The sequence below is a fragment of the Coregonus clupeaformis genome, chromosome 1 (genome assembly GCF_020615455.1).
Source record: "Coregonus clupeaformis isolate EN_2021a chromosome 1, ASM2061545v1, whole genome shotgun sequence".
In the NCBI taxonomy this organism is placed as follows: Eukaryota; Metazoa; Chordata; class Actinopteri; order Salmoniformes; family Salmonidae; genus Coregonus; species Coregonus clupeaformis.
In genome coordinates, this window is record NC_059192.1 from 14836236 (window position 1) to 14853090 (window position 16855).

Sequence of the window (16855 nt, forward strand, 5' to 3'; positions counted from 1 at the left end):
TCCCAATAGCAGTTGTTACGCAGTTCCGGTAAACTGTCAAGATATTTTTGGACCGGTCATCCACGGGAAAAAAGCCTGGACCAAAAGTAACCGGACGGAGTGTTAAGAGTCACGGACATAAGGTAAATGATCAAATGTTTATCATCAGTTCCATGAAAATCAACCTTATACACTTGTTTATCAGAAAATCATGCCCCTATGTTTTGAGTTTGATCAATTGGAGTGGGTTGTTTTGCGACCTATTCTGCCTCGGCTTGTCTGTTGTTTACAGTGATGTTTATTCCAGCAACGCTGATGTTGCAAGTTTAGTCACCTGCTTCCAGACAGGATTTCTATATGGTGTCAACAACAGTAGGCCTATAGCTATGATACGATGTAACTCTTGCCAGTTCCATTGTAACAATTTCACAGCTGCAATGTCTAGTGTATATCTATAGTCAATTACCAATCTTACTCAAAAACCTTGAGTTTTATCATAGCCGGGCAGCTATAGGTAAACTCTAGAATTAGTTTTTGCATTCCTTAATGTCACTGTCATGATGTTCACAGCAAGTTAGTAGACACTGTCAAGAAAGTGACAGATGGGGGTGTGTGTGTGTGTGTGTGTGTCAGTCATGGCTGCCCCGGAGGTATCAAATGTCATTGTTGCCACAATTTGTTCTTCCTAGACTTTTTATGGACAGTCTGACTGCTATGATCAGTTAGCCAGCTCCCTGTTAGTGTGAATGGGATACAGTTGCCTACCTGCATTATATATTCAAAAGTATGTGGACACCCCTTCAAATTAGTGGATTAGGCTATTTCAGCCACACCCGTTGCTGACAGGTGTATAAATCGAGCACACAGCCATGCAATCTCCATAAACAAACATTGGCAGTAGAATGGCCTTACTGAAGAGCTCAGGGACTTTCAACGTGGCACCGTCATAGGATGCCACCTTTCCAACAAAAGTTCATCAAATGTTCTGCTCTGCTAGAGCTGCCCGGGTCAACTGTAAGTGCTGTTATTGTGAGGTGGAAACGTATAGGAGCAACAACGGCTCAGCCACAAAGTGGTAAGCCACACAAGCTCACAGAACGGGACCACCGAGTGCTGAAGTACGTAGCGCGTAAAAACCGTCAGTCCTCGGTTGCAACACTCACTACCGAGTTCCAAACTGCCTCTGGACACAAGACCTGTTTGTCGGGAACTTCATGAAATGGGTTTCCATGGCCGAGCAGCCGCACACAAGCCTAAGATCACCATGCACAATGCAGAGACTGTCAACGAATACAGCAAAGAGATGCTGTTTTTATTAGTGAGTTCATGTTTAAGTTCTTACTCAGCACTGTCAACACTTTTATAAGCCATAAAATGTGTGTTCTTCCTATTTCCACTCAGCGCTACAACAAGCACTGCAGCAGCAATGAGTGAGTAGAAAAGTGTATCTATAGGCTTGCGTTGTTATTATTTGCGGCTTGGGTCTTTTTTTAAATGTTTATTATATTTCACTTTCTCTGTTCATAGGAGTAACAACATGAATTTGTGCATGAGGCAGAAATAATGCGGTACAACTTCAGTTTCGCCATTAGCTGGAAGATGGTGTCCCTTTTTGGTCAGTGTCAGTGGAGGGATGTTGAGAGACCCTCAGTCTCCCACTCTCTCCCCCTCCGCTGAGACTGACCATCTGAGATGCAGGCACCATCAGCCCAGAAAAATAAAAAGCAAATTATTGAAATGTATGCATATGTGGCGGAGTCTAGGGAAATTGCTTTTGCTGTTCTGTTCAGTGACTTTCCAAGCGTCACGGTCAGAGAGAGAGAGAGAGATACACAGAGAGATACACGTCGGACTATCGTTGTAGAAAGAGGACGTGCAAGTTCTGGAAGAGGATTGTTCCATACCACCGAATGACTGTCATTTTCGCCAGAGTGATGCTAGCTACCCACGGGAGTGATGGACATCAAATAATTGTTACCGACACCAGAGGAGAGCCGTGAGTTTAAGTTATTTAGTTATAAAAGATTCCCGTGGAAGTAATTGAACTTTCTGTTTATGACCTGAAAGAAGAGGACATCTAATGTTGTGGACTTTTCAGTTGTTTGACATTACATAGTAGTGCAAGGATAAGAAGGGACACTGTTAATAGTGAACATTTAGGCATAATTAGCCATTCAAATGAGAATATTATTACCGTGACAACGTTGCAGGCTACTTCTATTATTTTAGTCCCTGCCAGCCCATAATACACAGTAATGGGTGTCATTCTTTATTTTTGTTTGTTTGTTATTGGGATATCTGATATAAATGCTGTAAGACTGCTAGACTGTATTGCTATGTTTTTATTGGTTGTCTTCAAGCTAGGCTACACGTGCACGTGAGGTAGGTTACAGTAGGTTATTCTGTGAACTGTGACATTGTGCCTGTTGTGTTGCCGAAAACTGACAATATATTTTCATTATTTTAAAACAGAACTGTCTTCATTACTACTGCCTGGGGGTAGGGGGCCTAACCTGTTTTAGGTATTGGGATGTATTGCAGGTGGATACTCCATGCTGTAGCTCAGCTGGTAGAGCACGGCGCTTGTAACGCCAAGGTAGTGGGTTCGAACCCCGGGACCACATATACACAAAAAAAATGTATGCACGCATGACTGTAAGTCGCTTTGGATAAAAGCGTCTGCTAAATGGCATATTATTATTATTATTAACCACATCATCATATTATATATTATATTATATATTATTATATTATATATATATATTATTACATCATCAGAGGGGCTGCATACAGTGAGTTATTTGTAACTTTTCACCCTATACTATTAGGAGAGGTGCCACTACTACTAAGTACTGTGGTGAGGTTAAATGTGTTGGACCACAGAGACACAGCTCTGTTTGTTGCTCAACCTCCCAAGGCTGATCTGAGAAAAACCCTACAAAAACAGGTATTTCCTACCTGTTACACTCACTCAGTAATACAACAACGGATCTATTACCGGTGTGATCATATAGCCTACCTCAAATGTTGAAGTATAATTTAAAAGATGGCGAGAACAACGATGCATTGGCAGGGCAATTAAAGCAAAGCCAATCTGCGGTGCTAATGTATTGGGCCGATAGCTTACAGCACAAACCTAATTGCTACAGTACTGTTTTTAATTTTTTTAATTGGTTAATGTTGCATCGGCTTACGTTTTTTAAGTCATGTTCAGGCTTGCATTTTGACTCAGTGATCTTGACTTAGAAAAGGTTGGTGACCACTGTTCTAGAGTTTTTGTTACGGAGTCTAGTTGATAGGTAATCGACTAGTTGGACTGTTCCCCAGACTCCACGCGTAGGGATTTGTACAAGGCTTAACAAGGCTATTGAACTGAACATTGGTGTCTGTCTTTATTCCTTAATCCAACATATCATACAGAAACATGGTATCAGAAGTGGCTCGGAAAACACACGTTTGTTATTTTTGTAGCTAAGTACAGTATAGGCGCAGTTACGTTCCATATGCGAACACAAGCCGTTTCCTACTCACAACACTGATCAACTCGTGTTAGCTGGCTAGCTAGCATCACTACCTACCTCCATGACTGAAGACAAAGAAATCTCCTATTCCATTGCTATGGCAGCGAACATTCCGCCACCAAATCACATGGTTCTCACAGGGGACTGGAATACTAATTGGGACAACTTCAGGGATGAATTCGAGGACTATGCGCTGGCGACCGGTCTACATGAGAAACCCAACGAGGTACAAGCGGCAACTCTGAGGAGTTTAATGGGCAGCGAATGCAGGCATATCTACCGGCACAATCTCACCCTCACGGCACGACAACAGTGTGATGCAAAGGCTATATTGGATGCATTGGGGAATTACTTCAAACCCGCCAGAAACGTAATTTACGAGCGGTTCGTTTTCGGAAGCTGCAAACAGGAAGAGGGTGAGTCAGTACACAACTTTGTAACCCGTTTGAGAGAGAAATCCGCCACTTGTGAATACGGGGGATTGAAAGATGAACTGATTCGTGACAAAATAGTACTGGGAATTGCAAATGAGAATACGCGCCGGCGTCTACTGAGAGAGAGAGGCTTAACATTAGTAACTGCCATCGAAATGTGCCGCACTGCTGAAGTCACTGACATGAGAATGAGAGCAATGGAAACGGAAACCCCACGCTCCGACGTTGATACTGTTCACGCTGTTGCTAGGCAGACATTCAGACAAAACCAATCGAGGCAGAGTAATTCACCACGAACGGTGAACACAGAGAGCCCCGTAGCATGTAAATACTGTGGGAATACACACACACGTGGCAAAGAGCACTGCCCGGCCTATGGAAAACCATGCAGAGCTTGTGGAACTAATAATCACTTTGCAAAAGTGTGTCTCAAAAGCAAAAGAAGGGTGAGTGAGGGCAAGATTCACTGTGTTGATGATGTTACTCAATGTTCAGAGCTGAACAGTGAAAGTGACATTTACATGCATGAATCCATTGGGGCTGTACACTCAAGAGGGAAGAAATGGTTTGTGACACTACGATTACACAACAAGCAACAACAATGTCAACTGGATTCGGGTGCTACATGCAACGTAATGAGCTACAAAGACAAAATCAATCTGGCACCTGACACACATCTATTTCCCAGCGATACTAGACTAAAGCTGTACTCAGGAGAACTAATGAGCTCTATGGGCACCTTTGAGACCGAATGTGTTATTCGGGGACGCAAACACAAGCTGGAGTTCGAGATTGTGAAAACCAGTCAAAATCCTCTCCTCTCAGGCTCTACATGCGAACGCCTGGGACTGATGCAGTTCACTGTACCAAATGACCTGCACATTGTGGATCATGTCCAGCATGGACCCCTGTCCAAAGAACAACTACTCAGCAGATATGACGATGTATTCAACATGCCCGTTGAATCAGTGCCTGGGGAGGTACACTTTGAAGTGGATGAGAGCATTACTCCAGTCCAGTGTGCTCCTCGCAATGTGCCCATTGCAATGAAAGTGGCTGTGAAGGCCCAGCTGGACAAGTACGAGGCCGATGGCCACATGACATCTGTGACTGAACCAACTGACTGGATCAGCAATATGGTCATAGTGAAAAAACCAGAGAAGCTGAGGGTCTGCATCGACCCAAAGCATCTGAACCAAGCACTGAAACGATCCCACTACATCATGCCGACACTAGAGGATGTCCTCTATAAGCTTCCCCAAGGCCAGGATTTTCACCTTGGTGGATGCCCGAGATGCATTCCTTCAATGCAAGCTGGACGAAGAAAGCAGCTTCATGACTACCTTCTGGACCCCCTGGGGGTCGGAAACGCTGGCTCAAGCTCCCGTTTGGTGTCTCAGTGGCGCCTGAGGTATACCAACGCAAGCAGCACGAGTTACTGGCTGGGCTCAAGGGCATTGAACCCATCGCCGATGATATCCTGATCGTAGGCTGTGGTGAAACAGACGAAGAAGCAGAACGCGACCACGATGTGAAGCTCCTGGCACTGATGGAGCGCTGCCGATCAGTTAAGCTTCGTCTTGGCCTGAAGAAGCTGCAGTTCAAGGTGAAAGACGTCCACTTCCATGGCCACATTCTCTCGGCAAAAGGCCTGAAGCCGGACCCAGACAAGGTCCAAGCGATCCTCGACATGCCAAACCCGTCTGATGCAAAAGGAGTACAGCGTCTCATCGGCTTTGCAAACTATCTTGCAAAGTTCATGCCACACCTATCAGCAGTCTGTGAGCCTCTGCGCCGGTTGCTGGACAAAGACACACCATGGCACTGGCTACCCAAGCACGAGGCCGCAGTGCAGGAGATGAAATCTCTGGCTTCATCCATGCCAGTGTTGCGCTACTACGACGTCACGAAGCCTGTCACAATCCAGAGCGACTCTAGCCAAAGGGGACTTGGATGCTGCCTTATGCAGGAAGGCCAGCCCGTTGCGTTTGCCTCGAGAGCGCTCACCCCCACCGAACAAAACTATGCACAAATTGAGAAAGAGTGCCTCAGCATCGTCTTCTCCTGCCAGCGATTCCATCACTTCTTATATGGTCGAGAGCTGGTCACCGCTGAAACTGACCACAAACCACTCATTGCCATATTCAGTAAACCTCTCCTCAACGCGCCCCAAGAGGCTTCAAAGTATGCTCCTGACTCTGCAAAACTACAGCCTGAAGGTCATTTACAAGCCAGGACCTGAGATGTACATCAGCGACACACTGAGCAGGGCAACAGCACAATGTACAGGTAGAGGCACTGCCTATCAGCGGCAGGCCATCTGCTCGCTACAGCAGGAACAACAAGATGTTCAACAGATCAATCAGGCAGACTACTTAAACGTGACAGATCACCGCCTAGCCCAGATCAGGCAACATACTGACAAGGACGAACACCTACAGTCACTGAAGTCCATGGCTCTAGCAGGTTGGCCATATCTGAAAGAGGAGACACCTTTCACAGTGAGAGAATACTGGACCTTTCGAGATGAGATCAGTGTGCAAAATGGCGTCTTGTTCAGAGGTCAGAAGGTCATTATTCCCAAATCACTACGTCCAGAGATGCTTACCCGCATACACTCCAGTCACGTCGGAGGTGACGCATGCTACCGTCAGGCTCGTGAAACATTATACTGGCCAAACATGCAAGCAGAAATTAAAGACTTTGTCAGCAACTGTACCACATGCAACGAGTACGCTCATGAACAGCAAAAGGAAACCATGATGTCACACGAACTGCCCACAAGGGCCTGGCAAATCATCAGCATGGACTTATTCAGCCACAGACAAAAGGACTATCTTCTCCTCGTTGATCATTACTCTGACTTTTGGGAAATTGAACTGCTCCCTGACTTGTCCGCAGAGACGGTCATAAAGCGCTGCAAGGCGCAGTTTGCAAGGCAAGGTCAGCCTGACAAGGTAATCACGGACAATGGCCCACAATTCACTGCACAGTTCAAGCGTTTCGCCTCAGAATGGGAGTTTGACCACGTGACCTCCTTTCCAAGACACCCAAAAGCAAATGGCAAGGCAGAATCAGCTGTCAAGATTGCAAAAAAACCTGTTAAGCAGGGCCTTGCGCGACAGCAACGACCCATGGAAAGCGATCTTACAGTGGAGGAACACACCCACCCGAAAACATGGACAGCAGCCCAGCACAACGCCTTCTGTCCAGACGTCTGAAGACTACTATCCCCGTAGCTAACAAGCTACTTGAGCCCTGCGTCATGGTTGGCGTCACAGACAAACTGCGTCACAGAAAGCAGCTCGCTAAGTGCTTCTACGACCGGACTGCTCGAGACCTACCAGAGCTGGAGGTGGGTGAAACTATAAGGATGAAACCGCTGCCGGGAGACCACACAGGACTTTGGAGGCTGGGCACATGCCTACAGAGAGTTGCACCACGTTCTTACCTGGTGGATGTTGGTGGCTCCCTCTATCGTCGCAATCGGGTGGATCTCGCGCGTAGCAGAGCAGACAAACCAGAACATGCCATACACTCACTTAGATGAGCTGGATCACAGTCCAGGCCTAAGGGTAAGGGGTGCAGAATTGAGACATGAGCCAACTGAAGGTGAAGCTTCTACCCCACCAAACTCTCCAGCTCGTGGCCCTAATCCTACCCCTGTCAGAGCCAATACTTACTCACGGGTGGGTCGGCTGTGCAAGCCACCGGACAGGCTTACTCTGTAAGCAAGAGACTTAACTTGTTGTCTGTTAATTATAAAAAAAAATAGTTCAAAATTTTTTTTTTAAAATAAAAAATAAAATAAAAAAGGAAGATGACAGCTGAAGTAAAAAGAAAATGTCATGCTTTTCAATTGTTATGACTTGACTGTTAAGAACGCAATGTTATGCCGTTATGTTTGCACTTTCTATTGAAAAGGATGATGTTACGGAGTCTAGTTGATAGGTAATCGACTAGTTGGACTGTTCCCCAGACTCCACGCGTAGGGATTTGTACAAGGCTTAACAAGGCTATTGAACTGAACATTGGTGTCTGTCTTTATTCCTTAATCCAACATATCATACAGAAACAGTTTTCACTGTTAACACTATCAACGTTTCCCTTTACCGTGGCAATTGTGATAGAATCAACGCAATATTAGCCACTTTCAATGCAACATACCGAAACAAAACGAACTATGCAAGAGATTTTGTTGTAGTTCTATTGAATCGCACTACTCAGCCAGCCCGTACTCTACACAGACTGTGTTTACAGCATAAGCGGTCTTGAGTAGATGCGCTTGTTTTGAGATCAAAGCGAGAGCTGCATGTAGCCACGTCTGCACATTTTGTTCATATCCTTTGCTAGTTAGTGATATATTAGCCCAGTTACATTTGTAGTCAGCAGTAGGGCCGTGATTGCTTCCTACAAGAGCACAAAACGTATACATTTCTAGACCTCTTTGAAAAGCTAGTCAGGTAAAGAGCTTTTTTTCTTTTCTTAAAGGGGCAGTGTTGTATTTTCAGACAGGCTTGAATAAGCTAAGTAAATAGGCAGAGGGTAACATAATTTGTCTGATTCTCTGTAATAATGGTATGGGAATAATAATGCATTTTATTTTGTAAAGTGATTTCTTGCATCAAACAACACAACATTTTCAGTCACCTCCTTGTCTGAAGGACAAGTGGATAAACAGGTTAATCAAGCCCTGAATGTTTTTTTCTTTTTCTTCAAAATATGGTATGTAGGCCTCAATTGAACACCACACATTGGCTGCTACTGTAGGCTGAATGATAGAACAGCTATTTCCATGTTAAAATGTTATGGGATGCATTTTCGCCATTGTTTTTGATGTTAGGCCACTCTGGTAGGCCTACATTATGATCAAATAGCCACAGTAGCCTACATGGCCACTTAAAACTAACTTAAAGTGGGTACAGCCTCAGTGTTCACAGTAAACGCACGCTGGAAGTTGCACAGAATTTTCACAATGTTCAAGTTTGCGCTCAGCACACCTGAAATCTGCTCAGTGCCCCAAAAATTAGAGGGAACATTGATTGTAATACCCATGAAACCTAGCGGTCAAACGGGGAAATGGTTCCAATCCTTTTTCCACCATTCATTTTTCCCATAGGGGATTTTAGAAACACGTAAAATAAGGGCTGTGTTTCGTGTAGGCTTACCCTGGCATAACGTTTTGATAACTGTGCAAATCTCTCTAGGACAGGGTGACTTAACAATATGTTCACCTGTATTTGCCCCCCAAAAATGAAATGCTAATGTGGCTATCATAAAAAACTACAAATGCCATGAAGATCTGGATGAGCCTGCCAAATCGAGGCAAAGGTAAGAATCTCAGGATTAACTATCTAATGTTAGCTAAATGTAGTAATTAATACATTGGCTACATTGCTTTTAAATGGACAATTCTGTGAACTGTCTTGTGCAAGTTTTAAATTGACAAAGGTGTCAGCTAGAGATGACGTGTCAGCTAGAGATGATATGTAGGAGCTTGCAGGGATTTGTAGTCTTGCATGATGTCTACTTTGATGCTAGTTAGCATTTTAGAATCTGAGTAAATAGAGCCGAATATATTGACAAAAGTCACCTTGTTCGAGAGAGATTTACATGGTTTTCAAAAACGTCACGCTAGGGTAAACCTACACGAAACACAGGCCTTATTTTAAGTGTTTCTAAAATTCCCTATGGGATAAATGAGTGGTGGAAAAACGATTGGAACCATGTCCTTGTTTGACCGCTAGGTTTTATGGGTATTATGACACCTCCACTGTGGGGCTCTATTGGAGGTTATATAGGTGTGACTAGGTCTATTGCGCTGTGTGATTTAGCTACAAAATATAATTTTATAATGTGGCTATATATTTCAATTGGCTATTTCTGTATTTTTATTTAATGTTTCATTGACAAAGAAATTGTATCACCTCTAACAATTTGTTAGAGGTTTTGTTATTACACTGAACAAAAATATAAACGCAACATGCAACAATTTCAAAGATTTTACGGAGTTACAGTTCAGGAAATCAGTCAATTGAAATAAATTCATTAGGCCCTAATCTATGGATTTCACATGACTGGGAATACAGATACGCATCTGTTGGTCCCAGACACCTTAAAAAAAGAGTTTTGCCGTGGATCAGAAAACCAGTCAGTATCTGGTGTGACCACCATTTACCTCATGCAGTGCAACACATCTCCTTCGCATAGAGTTGATCAGGCTGTTGATTGTGGGCTGTGGAATGTTGTCCCACACCTCTTCAATGGCTGTGCGAAGTTGCTGGATATTGGCGGGAACTGGAACACGCTGTCGTACACGGCGATCCAGAGCATCCGAAACATGCTCAATGGGTGACATGTCTGGTGAGTATGCAGGTCATGGAAGAACTGGGACATTTAAAGCTTCCAGGAATTGTGTAGAGATCCTTGAGACATTGGGCCGTGCATTATCATGCTGAAACATGTGATGGCGGCAGATGAATGGCACGACAATGGGCCTCCAGGATCTCGTCACTATCTCTGTGCATTCAAATTGCCATCGATAAAATGCAATTGTGTTCGTTGTCTGTAGTTTATGCCTGCCCATAGCATAACCCCACCGCCACCATGGGGCACTCTGTTCACAACGTTAACATCAGCAAACCACTTGCCCACACAAAGCCATACACTCTGTCTGCCATCTGCCCGGTACAGTTGAAACCCGGGATGAATCCGTGAAGAGCACACTTCTCCAGCATGCCAGTGGCCATTGAAGGTTAGCATTTGCCCACTGAAGTCTGTTATGACGCCGAACTGCAGTCAGGTCAAGACCCTGGTGAGGAAGACAAGCACGCAGATGAGCATCCCTGAGATGGTTTCTGAAATTCTTCAGTTGTGCAAACCCACAGTTTCATCAGCTGTCTGGGTGGCTGGTCTCAGACGATCCCGCAGGTGAAGAAGCCAGATGTGGAAGTCCTGGGCTGGTGTGGTTAAATGTGGTCTGAGGTTGTGAGGCCGATTTGGACGTACTGCCAAATTCTCTAAAACGATGTTGGAGGCGGCTTATGGTAGAGAAATTAACATTGAATTATCTGGCAACAGCTCTGGCAGTCAGCATGCCAATTGCACGCCCCCTCAAAACTTGAGACATCTGTGGCATTGTGTTGTGTGACAACTGCACATTTTAAAGTGTCCTTTTATTGTCCCCAGCACAAGGTGTACCTGTGTAAGGATCATGGTGTTTAATCAGCTTCTTGATATGCCACACCTGTCAGGTGGATGGATTATCTTGGCAAAGGAGAAATGCTCACTAACAGGGATGTAAACACATTTGTGCACAACATTTGAGAGAAATAAGCTTTTTGTGCATATGGAAAATGTCTGGGATCTTTTATTTTAGCTCATGAAACATGGGGCCAGCACTTTACTTGCTCTTGCACAAATAAAATGTGAAGTATATGGGTATAGAAATGGGTAGAGCCAGAAGCATTGTGTAGAGGCAATGTGTCTAATAACTTTATCTTGCGTGGCAGAGTTGTAGTTGGCCCTTGTCTGTCATCTAATGAATGAAGCTGAGTATAGTTAAGAGTTGAGTACCATCAGAATGTTCGTTTACACTGTAAGTGACTGTGTGTGTTTGTTATTTAACCGTTCTGTTTCAGGTGAAGATAACAGACATGTCGTTTATATTTAACTGGATCTACAGAAGCCTCAGTGGTGTGCTGCAGTTACTAGGTACAGTGCATTTAAGCAATAAGGCCCGAGGGGGTGTGGTATATGGCCAATAGACCATGGCTAAGGCTGTTCTTACGCATGTCGCAACGCGGAGTGCTTGGATACAACCCTTCGCCGTGGTATATATCACAAAGCCCAGAGGTGCCATATTGCTATTATAAACTGGTTACCAATGTAATTAGAGCAGTAAAAATAAATGTTTTGTCATACCCATGGTATATGGTCTGATATACCACAGCTGTCAGCCAATCAGCATTCAGGGCTCAAACCACCCAGTTTATAATAACATTTAAACCATTCAATCATTAAAACTAACTACTGAAGAAAGACTAATTACTTACTGTCACTCATGCTCTACCAATAACTGTTTTCTTTCTCAGGCACATGCCTAACCTAATCATAATAAGGTCAAATCAGGTATTCAATCCCATGTCATATTTTCAGCATCATATTTTCCTACATTACATTTGATGATAAATACACAGTCTCTTCGCTTGTATCTCCCTCCAGGTTTGTATAAGAAGTCTGGGAAGCTGGTGTTCCTTGGTTTGGACAATGCTGGGAAAACAACACTACTGCACATGCTCAGAGATGACCGACTGGGACAGCATGTGCCAACACTACATCCCAGTAAGGCGAAGGAGGTTCAGACACCTTGCTTACTTACCTATGGCTGTCCATCATTGTCTTTTAAGTGTTCTCATTGAATGACCCTTGTCTGGTGTTCCTAAAGTAGTCTATTTGTCTTCTTCTGTCCCACAGCATCAGAAGAGTTGACCATTGCTGGGATGACATTCACAACGTTTGATCTTGGTGGTCACACACAAGGTACACATTAGAACTCAAACTTGTACACATGGTACTTTCTTTTATGGTTAAGTCTTGAAACCTTCAGGTGATACTAAGGCTTAAGTGGCAGTGACAAGTCACTTGTGAACAATTAAACTGCTTTGATTTTCACTCACAGCCAGAAGAATCTGGAAGAACTACCTCCCAGCTATAAACGGTATAGTCTACCTGGTGGATTGTGCAGACCATGAGAGACTACAAGAAGCCAAAATTGAACTGGATGTAAGCCCCCCCCAACACAATTATACAAAGAAAATAAATAGTAGTAGTAAATAAGCAGCATACAGTATCTTACACCCAGTAGTTATTGTATGGCTAAATGCTAATCAATACACCATTGCTTTTCACTGATGAGCAGGGCATTAATCCTTAAGAGTCTATTGACGCACCTGTGCATCAATCTAATGAACATAATACAAAAATCCCCATCAAAATCCGTCAGTTTAAAGCTGCAATATGTAACTTTTTGGGCGACCCCAAAAAATGTCACATAGAAAAGTGAGTTATAGACCTGTCACTCATTGAAAGCAAGTCTAAGAAGCGGTAGACCTGTTCTTTGTGCGCTATTTCTATGCTTCCCGTTTTTTAAGTTTAGCTTTTGCGTCTTTTACTTTCAGTTTTGTACACCAGCGTCAAACAGCTGAAAATAAAATATCTTTGGTTATGGAAAATATATTTCACAGCGGTTTAAATGGTACAATGATTCTCTACACTATACTTGTTTGTTTTGTCACAAACTGAAATTAGGCGAACTATTACAATTTTAGCAACCAGGAAATGTCGGAGCGATTTCTGCATAGTGCATCTTTAAGCTTGAGATATCTGTTTTTTTGCATGGGCTGCGTCTCAATCCACCGCATCCGCCTACAGTATGTTGCCCTTCCGCTTCTGCGGTGGAATGTGGCAGCGCTACAGAGCTATTTGCCAGACCAGAAGACATCCCGAAAATCGGTCTTCTCACGAAAACGTCTGTAGCGTCCGAAAGGTTTGGCCTACTTACTAATACGACCACTCTATGGAAAGATGAGACTCTCACGACCCCCACAAGTGTCACGGAACTAGTCTGAAGGTAACGATACAAATTAATGGAGTTAGTTTTGTGGCAACAAAAATAAGGGGTTAAATATGTGACCAAAACAACAAATATTCCTGAGCTTTCTTATATCTCCTAGATATAGGACAGACAGCTTATTATCCTTGTTATTTATTTTTTGACTGTCTTTTTTGCCATTTATGAATGTGTTATTCGGTGTGTTTCTAAGGGCAATAGTAGTAATGGCCAAATTAAATATTTTATCAAATCTTTTTTTTTATACCTGAAGAGGTCCTAAAATTCCAACTCAAATAGCTAAATGATCCATGGTATGACCATCTTAAAACAATGCCATATGTTACCTTTGTAGAACCCCCCCACCCCCCCCAAAGGCTTAGACTTTTAGAGGTTTTACTGGTCCTCTACATTCTCTCCAGGCGCTGTTAACAGACGAGACCATCTCCAACGTGCCTGTACTTATCCTCGGAAATAAGATTGACCGTCCAGAAGCAATCAGTGAAGACGCACTCAGAGGGATGTTCGGACTCATTGGACACACTACCGGAAAGGTGAGGAGGAGAGGGGCTTACTGTTGAAAGCACATCACATAATTTACCCTCTAGAGCAGCAGCCTCCAGAGCAACTGACATCAGATAGTACCATCATACTAGGAAGTAAGGAAGAAAAATAAACAAAAGTCCTAATGTTGGAAAAAAACAGAATTATGTTGTCACATTTTGTTTATTTTGCAAGCACACAATCAACACTATTTTACATACGTTTTTTAAATAGGTTTTTGAAGGACCATAGAGTTAAGTCTGCTTTGTGTTTTCCTTGTTGCCAGGGGAATCTGGTATCATAGTATTGCAATACTGGTATCGTGAGAACACTACTACAGAGCTAGGCAGTTGGGTCTAGTATTGACAATGACTAGATGTGAATGACAAATGACTGATTTGGAGTACAGTTAGGATCCACTTCATTATGGTAGTTTATTATGGTAACTCTGTAGTCTCACATTGACTCCAGTGCAAAGGAAAAGGTTGGAATGGAGGGTAATCTTTACTTGTCTCTTCTGCCTGTGTCTCTCCCCAGGGTAATGTGTCACTGAAGGAGCTGAACCTGAGGCCCATGGAGATCTTCATGTGCAGTGTTCTGAAGAGGCAGGGATACGGAGACGGTTTCCGCTGGCTCTCACAGTACATTGACTGATCAATCCATCACTATTTCTCTTACCTGATTCACACTATAGAGCCAACCATACCTTACTGGGTGGGATAGATAATTTCATTTGAAATGGTCCTTTCCAGCATGGTTCCAGCAACTATGATGGATGTGTAACCAGTTCAGGTCAGCCAAGAGGACATGCCTCACAAATCTACCTGCTGTAAAAGCTATTAACTGCTAGCGTGCTATATTTATTGTAATTTTTACGTTTGAGAGAGTGTGCCTTCAATAAGTAAATATATTTCTAAGAAAAATATATTTTTATTGATACAGTATTTATACTCTTGTGTTTTGGACATATGTTTTTGGGTTCAAACAGTGTTGAAATATGCAGGGTTAGTGATTGTTTGATAACCCTCAAACAGTATAATCTATTAATAATTGGTACACCATTTTATAGTCTGAGGCCTATGTAGTGAATTCAAACTTCAAGACCTGCAAACCTGATATTGTGTAGTTTACACATTGCTTAGTTTTCAATAATTATCTGTTACTTTCTGAAAGTACTGTGGTGGTGTGCATTTTGAATGATTCCTCATGATGTCAGTCAAACAGTTTTATTATTATTACAGTACTATTTCCCCTCCCAATTATTATGAAGTTACAGGGTAGGACATGCCATTGCTTTGAACCAGTTCTTAACCCTGTTTATTTTTAAGTTGCTGGCATTGGATTACAGAGGAGGGGTTATCGGTGTAACAGTTCCGCGTTTATGTATTTTCGCCATTGCTGCTCTCTCCTTCCACGTACTACATACCAGGCCTGGGTGCACATACTATTAGAAATGTTTTACATACTTTGAGCATTTGCTTTAGCCTGCCTGGATTGCCAGGTTTGTACTTCTGCGACTTTTCTGTTGGTTGTATTGCAACAGGCAAGCTCAATCAACATTTATTCTAAGAATTTTTCTTTTCAAATGCATATTATAAAAGGAAAGCAATGGTGCCCTAAACATACAGTATTTTAGTGTACAAAGCAAAACACGGAATCTATGCAGATGATGTTTTATTACATGGCTATTCTAGTAGAATTCTCCTTCCTTCAAGAATAATAGTCTCACTCATAGATAGCCTATTATTCTGTTCTATATGTAATTCTATGGTCTCACCCCTCAATATAGCAGCACTCCTCAAGACATGCTATTTCAGGTTATTTGTGCATTAGAAATACAGTTACAGTGGGGGAAAAAAGTATTTAGTCAGCCACCAATTGTGCAAGTTCTCCCACTTAAAAAGATGAGAGAGGCCTGTAATTTTCATCATAGGTACACGTCAACTATGACAGACAAATTGAGAAAAGAAAATCCAGAAAATCACATTGTAGGATTTTTAATGAATTTATTTGCAAATTATGGTGGAAAATAAGTATTTGGTCACCTACAAACAAGCAAGATTTCTGGCTCTCACAGACCTGTAACTTCTTCTTTAAGAGGCTCCTCTGTCCTCCACTCGTTTCCTGTATTAATGGCACCTGTTTGAACTTGTTATCAGTATAAAAGACACCTGTCCACAACCTCAAACAGTCACACTCCAAACTCCTCTATGGCCAAGACCAAAGAGCTGTCAAAAGACACCAGAAACAAAATTGTAGACCTGCACCAGGCTGGGAAGACTGAATCTGCAATAGGTAAGCGGCTTGGTTTGAAGAAATCAACTGTGGGAGCAATTATTAGGAAATGGAAGACATACAAGACCACTGACAATCTCCCTCGATCTGGGGCTCCACGCAAGATCTCACCCCGTGGGGTCAAAATGATCACAAGAACGGTGAGCAAAAATCCCAGAACTACACGGGGGGACCTAGTGAATGACCTGCAGAGAGCTGGGACCAAAATAACAAAGCCTACCATCAGTAACACACTACGCCGCCAGGGACTCAAATTCTGCAGTGCAAGACGTGTCCCCCTGCTTAAGCCAGTACATGTCCAGGCCCGTCTGAAGTTTGCTAGAGTGCATTTGGATGATCTAGAAGAGGATTGGGAGAATGTCATATGGTCAGATGAAACCAAAATAGAACTTTTTGGTAAAAACTCAACTCGTCGTGTTTGGAGGACAAAGAATGCTGAGTTGCATCCAAAGAACACCATTCCTACTGTGAAG

General features: G+C 43.0%; 1 protein-coding gene across 2 annotated transcripts; it reads left to right on the forward strand.

The window, feature by feature from the left end:
* The first annotated feature begins 52 nt into the window (after window positions 1–52).
* Window positions 53–15965, forward strand: LOC121574110 (GTP-binding protein SAR1b). Of its 2 annotated transcripts, XM_041886726.1 has the most exons (8): window positions 71–122; window positions 1381–1409; window positions 11575–11647; window positions 12158–12277; window positions 12410–12475; window positions 12615–12718; window positions 13967–14098; window positions 14625–15965. In XM_041886726.1, exons 3-8 carry the CDS (start codon window positions 11590–11592, stop codon window positions 14739–14741), a joined length of 597 nt encoding a protein of 198 aa, XP_041742660.1. In that variant the 5' UTR covers window positions 71–122; window positions 1381–1409; window positions 11575–11589; the 3' UTR covers window positions 14742–15965. The 2 variants fall into 2 exon arrangements, with proteins under 2 accessions (XP_041742651.1, XP_041742660.1); XM_041886717.1 differs by lacking the exon at window positions 1381–1409 and having other exon boundaries at window positions 53–122.
* Window positions 15966–16855: the final 890 nt, after the last annotated feature.